This window comes from Dendrobates tinctorius, unplaced genomic scaffold (genome assembly GCF_039654945.1).
Source record: "Dendrobates tinctorius isolate UK_male_01 unplaced genomic scaffold, ASM3965494v1 ptg000056l, whole genome shotgun sequence".
Classification (NCBI taxonomy): Eukaryota; Metazoa; Chordata; class Amphibia; order Anura; family Dendrobatidae; genus Dendrobates; species Dendrobates tinctorius.
The window spans coordinates 5,994,634-6,016,472 of record NW_027361724.1 but is presented as its reverse complement, the minus strand read 5'-3'; the positions used below and the strand labels follow the sequence as shown (position 1 = coordinate 6,016,472).

The 21,839-nt window shown below is 46.3% G+C and overlaps 1 protein-coding gene across 2 annotated transcripts in view; it reads left to right on the top strand.

Moving 5' to 3' along the window:
* The window catches only part of PRKRA (protein activator of interferon induced protein kinase EIF2AK2), a 44,760-nt gene that overhangs the window by 5,920 nt on the left and 17,001 nt on the right, over positions 1-21,839 (top strand). For both annotated transcript variants that reach the window (XM_073577457.1, XM_073577456.1), the window contains exon 2: positions 10,013-10,182. Coding sequence is in view for 1 of the 2 variants with exons in the window: in XM_073577456.1 (XP_073433557.1) it covers positions 10,013-10,182 (170 nt within the window). In the remaining variant the exon portion in view is untranslated. The remainder of the gene's footprint in view (positions 1-10,012; positions 10,183-21,839) is intronic.

The window sequence follows — 21,839 nt, the reverse complement described above, 5'->3', positions numbered from 1 at the left end:
GGAGCTGATGAACGCTGGTGAACTTTCACACCAGCGCAGTGATACAGTGCAGGAGCGATTACCTCCTGTCAGTGTATCGCCGGAGGCCAGGTAGAGCGGTCACATCTCCCGATGTCATTTCTATATGTGAGATCGCCATGGGACTCTCGGTATTAAATGGACTATGGCGGACAGGATAGTATTATATGTTGGTTTATTTTTGATTGCTTGCAGGAGACGCGGGGATTAGGCGTTCGGTGAGTATGTGTTTTGTATGTGAATGTGTATGTAATTATTTTGAATTTTTTTTTTTTTTTTACAATTGAACACAGGCGCTGGATGATGAGACTATTCTCCCATCATCGACTCATACGGTCTCTGTTATATGTGACAAAAGACATAGCCGGATGGGAGTAGTTGTCCCATCAGGCGACGCCTAAGTACAATCACTATGGACTGTTCATCGCATGGGTACACACACACAGACAGGCACACACAGATATGCACATATTCTCTGCCCACACTCTTCCTCCTTCTGACATCTATTCCTTTGACAATTCGCAGCGTTTTTGGCAGCAAATAAGTAGTAAATACACAGCAAAGACGCAAACCTTTTTACACCTGCGTTTTTGCTGCAGATTTGACTGACTCAGTTGAAGTCAATGAGTCAAAAACGCTGCAGAAACGCAAAATGAATTGACATGCTGCAGAAAATAAAATGCTGCAAGTACAGATGGAAAGTTACTGATCATGTCAGTCATGCCACCAATTTTCTCAGTAAAAATAGTTCTAAAGGTGCTATTGACATGAAATTCTCACCAGAGGTCAGTAACAACCCATCCAATCCACACAGGCAAAGAAATACGACCAAAGATGTCCATACCTTAAGTTATGTATAATAATGAGAAATGACACAGGGAAAAAGTATTGAACACATTTACTGAAATGTATTTAATACTTCATATAAAAGCCTTTGTTGGTGATGAAGCTTCAAGATGCCTCCTGTATGGAGAAACTAGTCACAGGGATTGCTCAGGTGTGATTTTGGCCCATTCTTCCACACAAACACTCTTCACATCCTGAAGCTCATGTGGGCTCCTTCTATGAACTTTGAGCTTTAGTTCCTTCCATACATTTTCTGTAGGATTCAGGTTCTGTAATCGGCTTGGCCATTCTAGCAGCTTTATTTTCTTTCTCTGAAACCATTTGGGAGTTTCCTTGGCTATGCATTTGGGATCATTGTCTTGCTGAAATGTCCACCCTCATTTCATCTTCATCATCCTGGTAGATAGAGAAGGCTGGTAGTGCAATAAGAGACTGCGCTGCTGTGGTAGAATTCAAGATATCTTTATTGCCAACGCGTTTCCTGAGCCAGTCCCAGCTCACTTCATCAGGGCCCTGATGAAGTGAGCTGGGACTGGCTCAGGAGACGCGTTGGCAATAAAGATATCTTGAATTCTACCACAGCAGCGCAGTCTCTTATTGCACTACCATCCTTCTCTTTGTACCAAGTCCTTGGACCTCGTGCAGACTGCTGCAGCTGTTTTATGCGATTATAGGTGTTGTGACTCACAATCCTGTCAGGTGAGCCTTACACTTGCTGTGCACTCATCTACTTTCCATACAGACCTACGCAATGGATGCGCCCTGTCTCCCCCTTTTCTTTTCATCCTGGTAGATGGCAGCAAATTTTTATCAAGAACTAGATGGTGGCCCGATTCTAAAGCGGGTACTCTAGAATATGGCCAGTGGGAGATTAAAATAAAAAAAAGTGATATACTCACCTTCTGACGGCCCCCAGACTCTTTCCCTCCTCTCACCATGCTCCCGGCATCTTCCGGTCCCAGTAACGCTTAGCGCAAAGGACCGGAGATGACGTCACTCTCGCGAGAACGTGACATCATCAGCGGTGTTTTGCGCAAAGCGTTACTGGGAGTCCGGGGGCCGTCGGATGGTGAGTATATCAGTATTGTTTATTTTAATTCTAATTTTTACATATTCTCACCTTCCGACGGCCTCCGGACTCTGTCCCTCCTCTCCACGCTCCCGGCATCTTCCGTTCCCAGTAATGCTTTGCGCCAAAGACCGCTGCTGACGTCACTCTCGCGAGAGCGCAACGTCATCAGCGGTCTTTGGCGCAAAGCATTACTGGGAACGGAAGATGCCGGGAGCATGGTGAGGAGAGAAAGAGTCCGGAGGCCGTCAGAAGGTGAGTATATCACTCTTTTTTTTATTTGAATTCTATTTTTTACAGGTTGATGGTACCCAGGGTCCGGAGGAGTCTCCTCTCCTCCGGATCCTGGGTACTGGATAGCCCCGGTCATCTTCCGGCTGCGTCGCGGTTGACGTGCGTGTGGCCTAGGGATGACCCGCGGCAACCGTTGATCTCCCGACGGTGGTGGCGTGCGTCCTTCGAATTCCGGACTGCACCTGCGCACTGCGCCTGTCGCTGATTGGTCGAGGCCTGGTGGCCGTGACAAATCAGCGACGCGGGATTCCGGTGACAGACAGAATAAGACGATTATATATATATATATAGATGGCTCAGCACCTTTGTCCATTCAACTTCAATTATATGATGTTTGCCAGTGCTGAATGCTGAAAAAACAGACCCACACCATGATGTTCCCACCTACAAACTTCACTGATGGAAAGTTGTTTTGGGTTTGATATGCAATGCCTTTTGGCCTTCAAACATGATGTGTATTTATGGCATCCAAAGAGCTCAATTTTGGTCTCACCTGACCAGACTATATTCTCCCAGTATTTCACAGGCTTGTTTAAATGTTGAGCAAACTGTAAACACGCTTGCACATGTTTTTTGTTCAGCAGAGTCTTGCGTGGTGAGCATGCATGCAGGCCATGGAAGTTGAGTGCATTACTTATAGTTTTCTTCTAAACAATTGTACCTGCTCATACCAGGTCTTTTTGTAGCTCTCCACAGATGGTCCTTGGCTGTTGGACAACTCTTCTGATAATTTATTTCACTTTTCTGTCTGAAATCTTGAAGGGAGCACCTGGTTGTGGCTGGTTTATGATGAATTTATGTTCTTTTCACTGGAATGCTCACTGTAAGCTCCTTCAGTAGTTCAGAATTTCTTCTGTAACCAATGCCATCAGTATGTTTTACAACAATAAGGTTGGGGAGGTCTCGAGATAGCTCATTGGTTTTACCCATCATCATGAGATATTTTTCTGGCTTTTTATACCTCCTTTCTTTATGTGTGCAATACTTTCTGGGTTATTTCTCATTATTAACATAGGGTAACTTATTTTATGAACATCTGTGGTCTGATTTATTTGCCTGTGTGTATTGGATGGGTTCATTACCGACCTCTGGTGAGAATTTCATGTCAATAGCACCTTCAGAAATATATTTACTAAGAAAATTGATGTGTTCAATACTTTTTTTTTTCACTTGCTGTATGTAGTTTCATAGTTATAGTTTTTAGGGTTGAAGTTAGAAATGGGTTCATAGAGTTAAAACTATAACCTAATATGTTTTCATACAGGGAAAGGCAAAAACCCCACAAGGCAGATGCTAATTGCCCCATATCACTTGAGACCTTGGTCTTTCTTTATCGCCTTATTGGGGGACACAGAATACCATGGATGTATGCTGCTGCTGCTAGGAGGCTGACACTATGCAAAAACAAGAAAATTAGCTCCTCCCCGGCAGTATACACCCACCGACAGGCACCAAGCACCTCAGTTTGTGCTTAGTGTCTGTAGGAGGCGGACCGGGATCTCCCCAGATCCGCAGTTTTAATCCAATTTTCCTTTCAGGTTTAGTTTGAACTTTTTAATTTTTCCCTCTTTTCTCTTTTAGGTTCTTTTCCATCGGGAAACAGGGTATATTTATCACTCTGATTTCCCATATCATGCGGCTGAGCGAGCAGTGTGGTGTCACCCACATCGCAACTCTCAGTACCGCAGGCAGGACTTTTCCCTATCACCTTCTGGTGACAAGGGTTACGGACAGGTGGCTGGTCCTTGCCGATTCCCCCTCCTCACCCCTTTCTCGGGACAGGGCTGAGAGGAAGACGGCGATCGCAGGTGTTTCAAGCCGTCTTTTGCAGGATGCGGGTACAGAGGACTCCTTCCCCTCCCAGCGGCCTGCCGTTTCCCCGTGGGCCCCTGTGGTCATCCTCTTCTGGGACGTCAGGTAAGTGCCTGTACGTTCCCTCCGGCCCCGCATAAGCTCCAGTGACATGGGAGAAGAAGGGACCTGGTTTTGCAGTTCCACAAGTTTGAATCTCCCGCCCTTTTCTGCCTGCCGCGCTCACACAGCCGCTTGCCTTCCTTCACTTTCCCTGCTCTAGCCAGGGAGTCTACGGGGATCCCCTCACTCACCGCAGCGTCAGGACCCTGTCAGATCATCCTTAGCGCGGTATGTCGGGCATGGGGCTGCGGCGCCGTCACGGTGGGAGGCACTTTCACTTTCCCCTCAGCGCGGGGAATTCCTCTGCTCTCCCTCCTCCCTTCCTGAGTGCGCTCTTTTCAGCGCGCCCTTTCTAGCCCATCACAGGGCTTCTTTCTCTCTTGGATGCCAGCCCCCTCTTCTGCCATACCCTCCCCAGGCGCTATTAACCAATCACGGCGCGGCCGCTAAGCTCCGCCCCCATCTCCCAGCACAGCGTTTCCTGATGCCTGAACACTCTTTCCTGCGCTGCTTGGGGGACACTTTGGCGTTTTTCTTCTGCTGCTCACAGAATCTCGGTAGGCTCGGCTCTGGGACAGGGATTAGCTCCCCTCGGCAGTTATTCCCTAATATCTGCAGCCAATCAGTGCAGTTTACTTATGCCCAACCCTTCAGGGGATCTCTGCTTCAGGCCCACCGCTACCTATTACGCCTGTGCGCGCTGTAAAAAGAAGTGGGCATCGGGTCAGTCGTCCCCATTCTGCCCCCCCTGCAGTCCTTCAAATATGTCAGCATCTCAGGAACGCACAGAGTCCCGGGCGGAGGGCGCTCTTCCCTCCTCTCTCCCCCCCGGAGTGGGCCGTTACAATGTCACAGTCTGTTTCTGACTTGACAAAAGTATCACAGTCGCTGGTCCAGGTCTTAGAACGATTACCTCAGCTATCCTCAGCCACTTCTGCTCTGACCACCTCTCGGTGTGAGTCGTCCGCACCTGACCGCGACCTTCAGAGAGACAGACAGGGAAGGACTTCTAGGAAGCGAGCTCTGTCCACTTCGTCTTCGGGCTCGCAGGGCCCTTCTGCGCCCAGGCCTCCTTCCTCGGATGACAATCTTCATTCAGGCGAGGATTCTCATTCGGAAGCTAGCTCAGAGGGGAACAGCGTTTCTAAAACGCGGGACATGGTCGATAGTCTTATTGCAGCTATCTTCCAAACACTAAAACTTAAACAGGATGAGGCTCCAACTCAGGAAAGCTCTGTTCTCCTTAGACGAGCCAGACCTCCGTCTCGAACCTTTCCCAATCACGACGATTTCGACACTACCTTATCCAAACACTGGGAGCGCCCTGAGCAACGTTTCTCAGGCCGCAAGTACTTGGACGTTCTGTACCCCTTTGACGCAGATCTGCTCTCAAAGTGGTCCAAGGCTCCCGAGGTAGATCCTCCAGTTTCCCGGATAGCCTCAAAAACGGTGCTCTCTCTGCCAGACGGGGCATCGCTCAAAGATCCTACTGACAGGCAGATTGAATCTCTGGCTAAGTCTATCTTTGAGGCATCTGGCGCCTCTCTCTGCCCTATTTTCGCATCCGCCTGGGTGGCGAAGGTCATTTCCGCTTGGGCAAAAATTCTTCGCAGAGGCATCTTAGCGTCAGCTCCTCAAGACGAGTTGGCAGATCTTGCAGATCAGATTAACCAGGCGGGAAAATACCTTTTGGCCGCCTCCTTGGACGCGGCCGGCTGCGTAGCAAGGGCTAACAGCAACATAGTAGCTGTACGCCGAGTCCTTTGGCTAAAGTCATGGAATGCGGACACTACTTCGAAAAAGTCGCTTACCAATCTGCCATTCCATGGCTCTAGGCTCTTTGGAGCAAAGCTGGATCAGATAATTTCCGATGCCACTGGAGGTAAAAGTACTTCGCTTCCCCAGTCTCGACCAAAACGTCCTTTCAACAGAAGGGGGTTTCGACCGTTCAGGCCCTTTCGTCCCTTCTCTGCCACGGAGAGAGCCACTCAACAGGATCGGCCGCCTGCCACCAGGGAGCGGGATCAGAGGAAACCTTCCTACAAACCCGCTCCTCGCTGGAGATCTAGAGGTCAATATTCCAGATCTGCAGGAGCCAATTCCGGCAGATTTTCGTCTAAGTGACGGGTCACCCCCACCTGGAATTTCTTCCAGGGTGGGAGGCAGACTTTCCTTTTTCGCGGATGCTTGGCTGTCCGTTGTCGACGACGCTTGGGTCAGAGAACTCGTCGCGTCCGGTTACAAAATCGAATTTGCTTCACTCCCGAACAGACGGTTTTTCCGGTCTCGGCCTCCGCGACAGCGGACCCAGATTCCGGGTTTTCTGCAGGCCATTTCCTCCCTTCTTTCCGCCGGAGTCATTGTTCCCGTTCCCTCAGACGAACGGTTTTCCGGGTTCTACTCCAATCTCTTTGTGGTCCCGAAGAAAGACGGCTCTCTTCGTCCTATTCTGGACCTCAAATTGCTCAATCGCCACGTGAAGATTCTTCATTTCAAAATGGAGTCTCTTCGGTCGGTGATTGCTTCCATGGAGCCCGGGGAATTTCTCTGCTCGGTGGACATTCGGGATGCCTATCTGCACATTCCAATTTGTGTGCAACACCAGAAGTATCTTCGATTTGCGTTTCAGGGACGCCACTTTCAGTTCACAGCTCTTCCTTTCGGCCTGGCTTCAGCGCCCCGGGTTTTCACGAAGGTGATGGCGACCGTCATGGCCATCCTTCGCTCCAGAGGGATCCTCATCATCCCTTATCTGGACGATCTTTTGATCAAGGGTTCGTCTCGCCAGGACTGTCTCCGGAGCCTTCAGATAACCCTGGACACTCTCAGCCGCCTAGGTTGGCTGGTCAACAAGGAGAAGTCCATTCTGATCCCCACCCAGCGTCTGACCTTTCTGGGTATGGAATTCGACACGGAGCTAGCCCGTGTTTTTCTTCCAAAGGAAAAATTTACATCTCTGTCCAAGGGCATCAGAACTCTCAAGAGGCCTGCTCCCATTCCCATTCGGTTCTGCATGAAGGTCCTAGGGAAGATGGTGGCCTCCATGGAAGCAGTGCCCTTTGCACAGTTTCATCTTCGCCCCCTCCAGCTGTCTCTGCTTTCAGCCTGGGACAAGACCACGATGTCCTTGGACCGTCCTATTCGGCTTCCTCTCAGAGTGAGGCAGTCTCTCACTTGGTGGCTACGGCCAGCGTCAGTTCTCCAAGGGAGGTCATTCCTTCCGCCTCAGTGGCAAATCATCACCACAGATGCGAGCCTTCTAGGATGGGGAGCCGTGTTCCATCAGAAAGCGGCCCAAGGCCGCTGGAAGCCACAGGAATCTCTCCTCCCAATCAATCTTTTGGAGATCAGGGCTGTTTTCCTGGCCCTTCTTCATTGGCAACCCCTCCTCTCCGGCAAGCCGGTCCGGATTCAGTCGGACAACGCCACGGCCGTGGCGTACATCAACCATCAGGGGGGCACGCGCAGCAAACAAGTAATGTCAGAAGTGGCCAAGATAATACGCTGGGCAGAACGTTACGTTCCGACAATCTCCGCCGTCCATATTCCAGGGGTGGAAAATTGGACAGCCGACTTTCTGAGTCGCCAGGGCCTAGCGTCCGGCGAATGGTCCCTGCACCCCGCGGTTTTCTCTCAGATATGCGACCGTTGGGGCACCCCGGATGTCGATCTCATGGCATCTCGGATGAACCACAAGGTGCCGCAGTTCGTAGCCAGGTCCAGGGACCCTCTAGCCGTCGCATGCGACGCACTGGTGACTCCGTGGTCCCAGTTTCAACTTCCGTATCTGTTTCCGCCTCTGGCATTGATCCCTCGGGTGGCCAAAAAGATAAAATCGGAAGGCGTACCAGTGATTCTAGTCGCTCCAGATTGGCCAATACGGCCTTGGTACGCGGAACTGGTCAACATGCTCGCGGACGTTCCCTGGAGGCTTCAGGACTGTCCAGATCTTCTCTCGCAAGGCCCCCTTTACCACGAGAATTCTCAGTCTCTGAGTTTGACGGCATGGCCGTTGAGACCGCAATTCTGAAGGAATCAGGTCTGTCCAGTCAGGTTATTCAAACTATGATCAGAGCCAGGAAACCAGCCTCTTCCCGCATTTACTATAGGTACTGGAAGGCTTTTTTCCGTTGGTGTGATAACAGAGTCTTCCCAATGTCTTTTTCTATCCAGTCTATCCTGGGGTTTCTTCAGGCTGGGTTAGACGCGGGTCTGTCCCTCAGTACACTCAAGGGCCAGGTTTCCGCTCTCTCTATCCTCTTCCAAAGAGAGCTAGCTTCTCTACCACAGGTCAAGACCTTTCTACAAGGGGTTTCCCACGTGGCTCCTCCTCATCAATCGCCAATAGACCCGTGGGATCTCAACCTCGTCCTTAGTGCGCTCCAGAAGGCGCCGTTCCAGCCTCTCCAGGACATTCCTTTGTCCCTTCTCTCTTGGAAGGTCACCTTTTTGATCGCCATTTCATCCATCAGAAGAGTTTCTGAATTGGCGGCCTTGTCATGTCGTTCCCCTTACCTCATTCTCCATCAGGACAAAGCCGTTCTCAGGCCCGTTCCTTCCTTTCTTCTGAAGGTGGTTTCCGCTTTCCATATCAATGAGGATATCGTCCTTCCTTCCTTTTGTCCGGCTCCATCTCATCCTCTTGAGAAGTCTCTCCACAAACTGGACGTAGTTAGAGCCCTGCGTGTCTATCTTGCCAGGACCTCTTCCTTTCGTCTGTCCGATTCCTTGCTGGTCATCTCTGAAGGTCGCCAGAAGGGCCTTCCGGCTTCCAAATCCACGATCGCTCGCTGGATTCGTTCTACCATTCTAGAAGTGTATCGTCTTCAGGAAAAGCGGCCCCCTCCGGGAGTAAGAGCTCATTCCACCCGGGCTGTGGCGGCTTCGTGGGCTGCTCGTCACCAGGCCTCGGCCATGCAAATTTGCAAGGCTGCAACCTGGTCGTCTTTGCACACCTTCACGAGGTTCTACAGGGTTCATACCCAGGCCTCATCTGATGCTGTGGTTGGTAGGAAGGTTCTGCAGGCGGCGGCCGACCTAAGCCTTTCAGTTACTTTCGTTCCTTATTGCTGTTCCCACCCTTGGGACTGCTTTGGGACGTCCCATGGTATTCTGTGTCCCCCAATAAGGCGATAAAGAAAGATGGCTTTTTGGTAAAATCTCTTTCTTGGAGCCTTCATTGGGGGACACAGCACCCTCCCTGTTTCAGTTGTACCGTGTTGGGTCTTAGAGTCCCTTGTTGGGTTGGTACATATGGTTCGAGTTTTTTCTTGTTGCTTCTCCTACTGCTTTTTCACCAACTGAGGTGCTTGGTGCCTGTCGGTGGGTGTATACTGCCGGGGAGGAGCTAATTTTCTTGTTTTTGCATAATGTCAGCCTCCTAGCAGCAGCAGCATACACCCATGGTATTCTGTGTCCCCCAATGAAGGCTCCAAGAAAGAGATTTTACGGTAAGAACCAAAAATCCATCTTTTGTGATGCTAAATGAAAGGTGTCTTCAGGGAATTACACGTTCATGGCCAATCCAGTTTTTCATCGGTCAGGGTGTGATTCCTGGCACTGCAGCCCTATAAGGTTTGGGCTGATTGACTTGTCGCCAAGCTCAGGGTTTCCCTATGGATAGAAAAGTTGCAAGACCTGGTTGGATTTTCTGCTACGGTCATAAGACTCCTTGCAACTTTTTTCCCATTAGGAAACTTCTTGAATTGCATGGAGCCTTCAAAAAAAAACAACCCTGAGTATAAATTTTTACTGGTTGTCTTTGGTCTAAGGTATTAATGTAATTGTGACTGTGTATAATGAGTGTGTACATTTCAGTTCAGTAATAGTTGGCTTTTTTTCTTATTTTTTTGAACAATTTCTTATCTACAGCTTAAATGAACTTGCAACAACCACCCCATCTAAGACGCCCATCCAACTACTGCATGAGTTTGGAATAAAGACCGGAAGCCCCCCTGTGTATACCCTCGAAAAGTCTGAGGGGCAAGCCCACAACCCAAGCTTCACATTCCGTGTTTCCATAGGAGAGGTATCGTGCATAGGTTTGTACATAAAAAATATTTGTATATGCAGAAACTGGACTAAATTGCGCTATACTGAGGAACGTGTGCTTCCTAAGACTGTTTTGATAGGAAACCTTGATTTTTACAGTCTGGAATCCATACTGTGGTCCCCCCTGCAGGTTAGTGTGGCAGAATCTGTACAAAGGGACCACAAATACGGACTGCACACAAAAACTTTGTTATACAGTAAAGGGACGTATCCTACTGACTAGTGCAATGGCAACAACTATTGTCAATTTATTCATACATTGTCAAGTATTTCCTAAAACAGACCTACCTGGAGAGCTGACAGGTCCTCTTTAACTTTATTGATGTTGGATTAATTTTCACACTTTTGGCATACACACACAAATCTGAAATGGCAGCGTAAATCTGCACGTGGTGTATTGGCTGTAGATATTCCATGCAAATTTACTTGCCTAACATCCTGTGCAAAATACTGTGTATTATAGTATGCTGGTTGTATCATCGGAGGAGTCCTTTTTTTGGCACCAATTGCATCCCTGCTCCGCCATAAGATTCAATTGCTGGGTGCCGAAGGGCTTCCACAATGGTCGGGAGCCTACTCGGTCCTCTGTTCTCACCATCTTGGTACTCCTATGTCACCTAACCATAGGCCGGGCTTCCTACCAGATGGTAAATGTCACGATGTGCCACATTAATCAGGTATTGCATTATATATAAGCACTCCAGTACATTAAGTTTAAAAAAAAGAAGTTTGAAACTTTCACTATTTCTTCTTTTTTTATCACCACATTTTTCACGGTGGGAAAACAAACAAAAAAAAAAACACATCTGGTATTGTACTATTCATAAAAGTTTGATCTATCAAAATATATACAGCACACCAGCCATCAAAAAATGCAGTTGAGGCGATCACCACGTGATGGACCCCAAATGGCAGAAATAAAAACTACAGCTCGCCATGCAAAGAAAGAAAAAACTTGCATAGCGCCATTGACTGAAAAATAAAAAAGAATTATGGGTCTCTGAAATGGCGACACTTCACATTTATTATTTTTTACATAGTGTAGAAGTTTTCTTTAAAAGCAGTAATATATATAAAATGTGTGTGTATATATATACACACACACACACGAGAAGAAAAGTATTTGATACACTGCCAATTTCACAAGTTTTCCCACCTACAAAGAATTGAGAGGTCTGTAATTTTTATCATAGGTACACTTCACCTGTGAGAGAGAGAATCTAAAAAAAGAAAAAAATCCAGAAAATCACATTGTATGATTTTTACATAATTAATTTGCATTTTATTGCATGATATAAGTATTTGATTACTTACCAACCAGTAAGAATTCTGGCATTCACAGACCGGTTAGTATTTCTTTAAAAAGCTCTTCTACCCTGCACTCATGACCTGTATTAATTGCACTTTTTTGACTCGTTACCTGTATAAAAGACACCTGTCCACACACAATCAATAACACTACAACCTCTCCCCCATAGCCAAGACCAAATAGCTGTGTAAGGGCACGAGGACAAAATTGTAGACCTGCACAAGGCTGGGATGGGCTACAGGACAATAGGTAAGCAGCTTGGTGAGAAGGCAACAACTGTTGGCACAATTATTAGAAAGAGGATGCAACACAAGATGACTGTCAATCTTCCTTGGTCTGCGGCTCCATGCAAGAGCTCGCCTCATGGGGTAAGTATGATTCTGGGAAACATCATGAATCAGCCCAGTTCACATTACCGTTAGTAACACACTACGCCGTCATGGATTAAAATCCTGTAGGGCATGCAAGGTCCCCCTGCTCACAGCAGCACATATCCAGGCCTGTTTGAAGTTTGCCATTGACCATCTGGAAGATCCAGAGGAGGCATGGGAGAAGGTCATGTGGTCAGTTGAGACCAAAATTGAGCTTTTTAGTATCAACTCCACTCGCCGTGTTTGGAGGAAGAAGAAGGATGAGTACAACCCCAAGAACACCGTCCCAACTGTGAAGCATGGTGGGGGAAGCCACATTTGTGGGTTCTTTTCTGCAAAGGAGATAGGATGAATGCACCGTATTAAAGATGAGAATGTATCGCGGGATTTTGGCTATCAACCTCCTTCCCTCAAGAGCATTGAAGATGGTTCGTGGCTGGATCTTCCAGCAAGACATTGACTCGAAACACCCAGCAAGGGCAACTAAGTCTTGGCTCAGTAAGAAGCATTTCAAGGTCCTGGAGTGGCTTAGCCAGTTTTCAAACCTAACCCCAGTAGAAAATCTTCAGAGGGAGCAGAAACTCAATGTTGCCCAGTGACAGTCCCGAAACCTGAAAGATCTGGAGAAGATCTGTATGGAGGAGGGTGCCAAAATCCCTGCTGCAGTGTGTGCAAACTTGGTCAAGAACTACAGGAAATATCTGACCTCTGTAATTGGAAACAAAAGTTTCGGTATCAAATATTAGGTTTATTAAAATATTTATTTTCCCAAATGTATATATAATAAAAAGCAAGTCCTCCTATGGCTATGCCAACAAAAAAATGAAAAAAAAAAGGTTAAAAAGTTATTCCTCTAGGAAGAAAGTAAGAAAAAAAATGAAAGCGTAGAAATGAAAATTGTCTCCGGCAGGAAGGGGTTAGTGCACACATGCAGAGGAGAGCTTTTTAGCTGCAGTAATAGTAGCCCAGAGACCTCGGTTGCTGAATGCAGCGTGTTATAATAAGCCTGGTACGTGTGAACAGCTGCAGCTCTAGGATGGAGTGATGGGAGTGGCAGGTGACTGATATCTGCTGTCCTCCCGCACTCAGTAAGGGGTAGGCACCGAAGCCGCACTAACATTCGCCATGTCTGAGAAAACGAACCAACCGACCAAAAAACAAGGAGGTGAGATCGTCTCTTTCTCCATACCCGCAGCTTAAGATGTATGTATAAATAGTGGTGGGCAGACCGTTGGGTTAAGTTTGAAAGTTTCAGGAAAAGTTTTGTTAAAGTTTTTTTTGGCAGCTGTCAGAGTCCCTCCAGCTCTTTCCTGTGCTGCTTCATTATGGATCCTTATTAAACAGATAATACATGTAATTCCGAGATGTAATAATGTTGAACAGAGAAGTAATGTATTGGATTTCATTATATATTTTTTTAATAAGGTGGTAACACTTTTATTTTAAGAGTTTTTTGATAGAGTTTTAATAGTGCATGTGTCTTTCCAGTGTTGAGTTTAGACTGGTCGGCGTCACATAATCGTACCTTGTAGGGCAGAGAACTTGTCTGATGTTCCTTCTGCAATGAAAGATTGTGAAACATGAAAAAATGTAGCAGTAGACTGTCATCATGTCTATTACGACATTGGGGTCAGCTGCCAGTGTACCAGTACAGCCCGCTGGGGTTTACTTGGCGATCCTCATCACACCCAGTTGTCAGTTGCCACATACATTTCTAGGACGAATCACGAAGGGCGGCACAGTATCGTCAGGCTGGGCTCACACAAGCGTATTTCATGGTACGTATGCAGACCACAATGTTCAGACTGACCGCGGAACTCCAGACCCGAATTTACAGCCTCATAGCCACACATAAAGGCTTTACTTTTGTATCGGGAAGCTCGCGGTCAGTCTGTGTATGGAATATGCTGGTGTGAACCCAACTTCAAGAAGATACCCCACCATTGTGATGTCATGGGCAATACAAGTGTATTCCAAGGCAGACAGATCAGGGTGGTCCTCCTGACAGATCCCCTTTCATACTTTGGAAGCAAATCCATTTACATATCACATTTTGGGAGAAAGCTAGCTGTGTATTCGGTACATGTACGATATGTATGTGTAATACTATATGCAGCTAGCTACATGTCTGTAACATTGTTCTAATTTTTGGAACAGGAGTCTAAAAATATAATATAAATGTAACGGTTATAGGGGTTGTGCTATAGCCAATTATAATCTGTTTCCCGAATAGTTGGTCGTAGGGGTCCCATCACTGGGACCTCAACGTATCCTGAGATTAGGGCTCTGAACTTCCCTGCCTGAATGCCACAATGACCTCACATGCTCCATTCATGGACCGTGACAGATGGCTATTTCTGGCAGTATCATAGACAATGAGTGGCACCCTGGGTGGTAATAACTCCACTTAAACATGGATTGGAAGAACCCCCATCAATTATCAAGGTCCTAAAGATTATTTATTTTGATAGATCAGACATTTATGGATTTGCTGATACCGAATATGATTATTTTTATACATTTATTTTTAACGGGAGAATAGGGAAGTGACTGGAATCTTTAAATATATCTATATATATTATAATATACGGTGCGTATTCCTTAGTTCCCTAGTTCGCTGGGATGTTTTAGACCTGCGATTGTTTGATCTCTTGTTCTATGTTCTGTTGTATTTTAGTATATACAACGAATCACGGTTTCATGCAAGGTTGTTTCCTCGCCTAGCATCGGCCTCTTTAGCTTGATTGATATTTCACTCCCTGTGTGATATCAGGCGCCAGATACGGAAATTCAACTCCAGGCTATCGTAAAAAGCTAAAGAGGCTGGCTAATAACCTCGGGAGCCAGAGGCTTAGTAAGTGCTATGCCATTCTGTGCATATGAGTTACAATATTGATTTCTTAAGAATGCAGGTGCAAATAGAAGATATAAATAATGTCAGTGGGTTTAGCTGTCACAGACTTGTTTGCCCATACATGAGATATGAGGGTGGGAGTGATCTTAGGGTACCGTTACACTTAGCGATGCACCAGCGATCCCGACAACTATATGGATCGCTGGTGCATCGCTAAGTGGTCGCTAGTGAGCTGCCACACAGGCAGATCTCACCAGCGACATCGCTGGGGTCGGGGGTCGCTACTTACCTGTCAGACGCGGCGATCCTGACGTCCTCCCACCCGCGTCCACGTGTCGCTCGTCGGCGCCACAGGAAGCCCAGCAGGAAGCAACCGACGAGAAATGGCCCAGGACGTTCTCGCGCGACCAGCGATGAGCAGCAGGGGAGCCAGTCGGAGGTAAGTATCAGACATGTGATTGTTGTGGCCAATGGATGAATGAGCGAAGTCTAGCCAATTTTTTTTTACACCTCTTGCTCTGGTTTCATGCAGGCAAAAACGATACATGTACCTTCAAAAGACCCTCACAGCATGACCAGTACCTTCTATTAAAACGTATAACACCTATAAAGAGACTAAGCAATATTTGAAAAATATATCAAGACCCTATATCACTTATAAACAATATTACAAAAAACACAAAATATTATACATTGATCAGTGATAAAAAAAATATTCAGAACAATAAGACTCGTATGATGAAAGCCGATAAATATATAAAATCATATAGTAAACCTCAAGAACCACTGCCAAAATTAGTCAATATACGTCCTATTATATCTAAAAAAAAAATATATATATATATATATATATATATGCATATTATATATACAGAGTTGGCCAAAATAATAGAAACGCCTAACGTTTTGGCATCATAATCTTCGAACATGTTATAAACATGCAAACTGTGACATATGGTAATGTTTTGTAGTTGATAATTTACATACACATATCACATAACACAAATAAACTGTTTGTTTTGCAGAATTGTAAGAACATTGATAAGAACCTGATACCAATGGCAGACCTCTCAGATTTTCAAAGAGGCCAAATTGTTGGTGCTCGTATGGCAGGCGCTAGTGTAACAGAAAGTGCCCGAATGCTTGGCGTGTCAAGAGGTACTGTCTCCAAAGTAATGACTGCGTTTAAAAGAGAAGGAAAAACGTCGGCAGCAAAGCACAGGTCCGGCCGAAAGTCGAAGTTGACTGAAAGAGACCGTCCGACTCTAAAGCGGATTGTGAGAGAGGATCGCAAGACCACGGCTCCGAAAATCACTGCTGAGCTCAATGAACACCTACAGAACCCAGTTTCCACGAAAACTGTTCGTCGGGAGCTGCACAAATCTGGATTCCACGGAAGAGCTTCAATTAGAAAACCAAATGTTTCCAAGCGTTTAGAGTGGTATAGAAACCTCCAGAATTGGTCTCTCGAGCAGTGAAAACATGTGATATTCTCAGACGAATCATCGTTTACCCTATTTCCGACCTCCGGCCGAGTGTATGTTTAGAGACAGCCAAAAGAAGCATTCCATCCAGACTGCCTTCTCCCAACCGTAAAACATGGCGGAGGTTCTGTGATGATCTGGGGTGCTATTTAGTGGGGATCCCTTCATGGAAGAATTAACAGCCAAGATTATTTAGGCATTTTGGGCCACCAAGTGCATCCTATGGTTCAAGCACTGTTCCCGGAGGGGAGCGCCATCTTTCAGGATTATAATGCACCAATTCATACAGCTAGAATCGTTAAAGCATGGCACGAGGAACATTCTAATGAAGTTGAGCATCTCATCTGGCCCCCACAATACCCAGACCTCAACATTATTGAGCATTTATGGCCGATTTTAGAGATTCAAGTTAGACGTCGATTTCCGCCGCCATCGTCGCTCAAAGAACTGGAGGGTATTTTACCTGAAGAATGGGCTACAATTCCTTTGGAAACAATTCACACCTTGTATGAATCCATACCTCGGAGAATTGAGGCTGTAATCGCCGCAAAGGGTGGACCTACACCATATTAAACTAACTTTTGTTGATGTTTCCAGGTGTTTCCATTATTTTGTCCAACCCCTGTATATATACCTAAAAATTATTGCGTTCCCAATTTCCCCCTTGATTGGAGATGGCCTTACTGTTGACGTGGCTCTCTGGATGCTGAGGACAGGATGACTGCCAACTATATGTATTAAGTCAAGAAGGAACTGTCTGCTCAAGCGGAAACACGTGCGGCTGGGGTATCGCTCTGTCCTGCCTCCTGGGTTTTTCGGAACCATACGGAGGAGATACGGAAATACCATATTTTCCTATGGGACACACTTTACTATAAACACACTCCAGGTTTAGGGAGCAGAAAATAAGAAAACATATTTCGTAAAACTTGCCTGATAGTGTAAAGAAGTGGAGGGGACAGTATCACTGATTATAATGCACTAGGGTTTCTCTGCAGCTTGTGTATTATGCAGCCCGCATTATTTACACACTCTGCAGCAGACATATACAGTACACAACACTGCTACTGACAGTACATCCTCCCTCATCTCTGTATACACAGCTCTGCTACATGCACATGGCTTTCTTACATACCCACATGACTCTCCTACATGCATACACACACCGCGTTGATATATACATACACACAGATCTCCCACATACATATGACTTTTCCTATACACACACACACGCGACTCTCCTACATACATATACACACCTGTTGTGAGTTCATTTTCCCCTTCGTCACTGGGGGCTGGTGAACTCCCTATTCTGGTGAAGGAAGGTAGTAAGCCTGATTATCAGGCACCTGAGTCTAATGAGGATGACTGGCTGAGTGGAGTCACAGACTGGATATAAGGCTGCCGACGCCCTTCTGCCCTGCTGGGGTGAGCTGAATCTCCTTTTGCCTGTAGCTCTGTCTTAAGTATATTCCTGAGTGCTGACATAGTTTTTTGAAGCCTAGCGTCTTCAGGGCCTTTTTCACTGTCAGTTTGTTGGCTCTTATTTTCATAGGGTTTTTCACGGATTGCAGACAGCAGCCTTCCTGTCCTTTCCTATCAAGTTTGCTTGGGCCCCTCTTTGCTCAGTCTATCTTTCTGTCTGTGTTAGTATTTTCATCTTGCTTCACCGTCAATATATGTTGGGGGCTGCCTATTGCTTTGGGGTCTGCTCTGGGGCAGTTTAGATTTCTCCTTTCTTTCTTTAGGCCTATTTAATTCTCCGGCTGTGATCGAGGGGTCTAGGGCATCGTAGGAACCCCCTACGGCTACTGCTAGTTGTGTTGATAGGTTCAGGGGTCTGCAATCCGATAGCTGCCAACTTCTCTGGTTTTCTGGACTTAGCTAGCATTTCTGTTTTTGCCTCCTACGGTGACTCAATCATAACAGAATCACCCGCCATACCGCAGATCCTAGGGTACTCTATAGCAGGAAAGAATTGTGTTTAAAAAAATAAAAAAAAAAGTGTGTGTATATTCTTTCCTCTATATCTCTGAGGCCGTAGGGGGAATTTTTTTTTTTTTTTTTTTTTCTCTCAATGGAGATAAAGCAATTGTCTGATCATGTGGAGCAGAAGTGCGGGGAATTTCCACCTACCTTGCTCGTTCGCATGCTGTTGAACCAAAGATCCCTACACCTGATGTATTTTTTGGGGATCGATCTAAATTTTTGAGTTTCAAAAATAATTGTAAATTATTTTTTGCCTTGAAGCCTAACTCGTCAGGGAACTCCGCGCAGCAGGTTAAAATTGTCATCTCTTTGCTGCGTGGTGATCCCCAGGATTGGGCGTTTTCTTTGAAACCAGATGATCCTATTCTGACTAATGTGAACGCATTCTTTCAAGCTTTGGGGTTGTTGTATGACGAACCTAATGCTATTGATCAGGCTGAAAAGACCCTGTTGGCATTGAACCAGGGTCGAGATTCTGCAGAGTTGTACTGTCAAAAGTTCCGAACGTGGGCGGTCCTTACTACCTGGAATGATAATGCCTTGGCTGCTCTCTTTCGGAAGGGTTTGTCAGAAGCCGTAAAAGATACTATGGTGGGATTTCCTGTTCCCTCTGGTCTGGACGATTCTATGTCATTAGCCATTCAGGTTGATCGGCGTTTACGTGAACGCAGGATTGCACGAGAGGTGTTGCCACCGGTTGAACATACGTCTGAACCTATGCAATGTGATAGAGTATTGTCTAAGGCAACGTCAGGAGTTCAGAAGGCGTAATAAGCTGTGTTTTTTCTGTGGAGATGCCTCGCATATTATTTCTGTTTGTCCTAAACGAGAGAAACGCTTTGCACACACGTTTTCTGTTGGTGGTGTTCAACCTAAGTTTCTTCTGGCAATTACTCTGATCTGCTCCCTGTCCACATTTTCCGCCAAGGCTTTTGTGGATTCGGGAGCAGCGCTAAACCTAATGGACTTGGATTTTGCTAAACGTTGTGGATTTCCGATGACACCTCTGCAGACGCCTATCCCTTTGAGGGGGCTTGATGCTACTCCTTTGGCTAAAAATAAACCTCAGTTTTGGACCCCGGTAGGAATGCGGGTCGCCCCAGACCATCAAGAAAATTGCAGATTTTTGGTATTGCATGGTCTGCATGATGCCGTTGTTCTGGGGTTTCCCTGGTTGCAAATTCATAATCCAGTTTTGGATTGGAAATCTGTGTCTGTGGTGAGTTGGGGTTGTCGGTGTGCCTTTAGTGAGGCTCCGGTTTTTTCCACCTCTCCTCAGTTGCATGATGTTCCTGACTATTTGGCGGACTTTTATGATGTATTTAGTGAGAATGAGTCTGCGTCCTTGCCTCCTCATAGCAGTTATGACTGTGCAATTGAACTAAGCCCAGGGTGTAAATTTCCCAAGGGTCGGCTCTTCAATTTATCTGTACCCGAGCACGAGGCTATGCGGTCCTATATTAAGGAGGCGTTGGAGAAGGGTCATATTAGACCATCCTCTTCACCCTTAGGTGCCGGGTTTTTTTTTGTGGCCAAAAAGCATGGTTCTTTAAGGCCTTGTATTGATTATCGTGCCCTCAATAAAATTACTATTAAATATCAGTATCCGTTACCCCTGATTTCGGATCTATTCTCTAGAGTTAGAGGTGCTTGCTGGTTTACCAAGCTTGACCTCAGGGGGGCGTATAATCTTATTCGCATTAAGCAGGGGGATGAATGGAAGACGGCGTTTAATACTCCGGAGGGACATTTTGAGTACCTGGTGATGCCTTTTGGGCTCACTAATGCCCCTTCTGTCTTCCAGTGCTTCATGAACGATATTTTCCGAGACTTTGTCGATAAATTTTTGATTATTTACCTGGATGATATTTTGATCTTCTCCAAGGATTGGGATTCTCATGTGGAACATATTCGGACTGTGTTCCGGATCTTGAGGGAGAATTCCCTGTATGTCAAGGGATCGAAATGCCTTTTTGGAGTACAGAGGATTTCATTTTTGGGATTTATTTTGTCTCCGTCAACTATTGAAATGGACCCGGCCAAGGTACAGGCCATTTATGATTGGGTTCAGCCCACTTCTTTGAAGGCCCTCCAGAAGTTTTTGGGTTTTGCTAATTTTTATCGGAAATTTATAGCAAAATTTTCTAGTATTGCCAAGCCATTGACTGATCTGACTAAGAAGGGTGCTGATGTGTTGAATTGGTCTCCTGAGGCTGTTGCTTCCTTTCAGGAGCTGAAGCGAAGATTTACCTCCGCACCGGTTTTGAGGCAACCTGATGTCTCACTCCCGTTCCAGGTAGAGGTGGATGCTTCTGAGATTGGTGCAGGAGCAGTTTTGTCCCAAAAGGATCCTGTAACATCTAAAATGAATCACTGTGCTTTCTTTTCCCGAAAGTTCTCTCCATCTGAACGTAACTATGATGTGGGGAATCGGGAACTGTTGGCCATGAAATGGGCATTTGAGGAATGGAGACATTGGTTGGAGGGAGCTAAACATCAAGTTGTGGTCCTCACTGACCACAAGAATTTGATTTACCTAGAGTCGGCTAAACGCTTGAACCCTAGACAGGCTAGGTGGGCCTTGTTTTTTACACGTTTTGATTTTGTGGTCTCTTTTCTTCCTGGAACTAAGAATGTCAAGGCAGACGCCCTCTCTAGGAGTTTCTTTGCTGATTCTCCTGTGGTGACCAAGCCTGCTACCATCTTAGGCGAAGGGGTAGTTCTTTCTGCCATCTCGCCCGATTTGAGACTTGCTCTGCAAGAGTTCCAGGAGGACAAACCTGAGCGTTGTCCCAGTGGAAAGTTGTATGTTCCTGACCAGTGGAAGAAGAGAGTGATGTCTGAAGTTCATTACTCTGCATTGGCTGGTCATCCAGGTATTTTTGGTACTAGAGATCTGGTGAGTCGCTCTTTTTGGTGGCCCACCTTGTCTCATGATGTCAGGAATTTTGTGCAGTCCTGTGGGACTTGCTCCCGGTCTAAATCTTGTTCTCGCTCTAGTGTGTTGTTGATGCCTTTGCCGGTCCCCAGGAGGCCATGGACCCATATTTCAATGGATTTCATCTCTGATATGTCGGTCTCTCAAAGAATGACTGTTATTTGGGTGATTTGTGATAGGTTCTCTAAGATGGTTCATCTTGTACCACTCCCTAAGTTGCCATCTTCCTCTGAGTTGGTGCCCCTGTTTTTGCAACAGGTGTTCGCTTACACGGGATTCCTGAGAACATTGTATCTGACAGAGGAGTTCAGTTTGTGTCTAGATTTTGGAGGACTTTCTGTTCCAAGCTGGGAATTCAGTTGTCCTTCTCCTCTGCTTTTCACCCTCAGACCAATGGGCAGACAGAGAGAACAAACCAGACCTTGGAGTCGTATTTGAGATGTTTTATTTCCGCTGATCATGATGATTGGGTTTCATTTTTGCCCTTGGCCGAATTTGCCTTAAATAATAGAGCTAGTTCTGCCACTTTGATGTCACCTTTTTTTTGTAACTTTGGGTTTCATCTTCGATTTTCTTCAGGGCAGGTGGAGCCTTCTGCCTGCCCAAGTGTTGACACTGTGGTGGAGAGAATGCACCAGATCTGGGACCAAGTGGTGTATAAGTTATCTCTCTCCCAGGAAAAGGCCCAGCGGTTTTCCAATC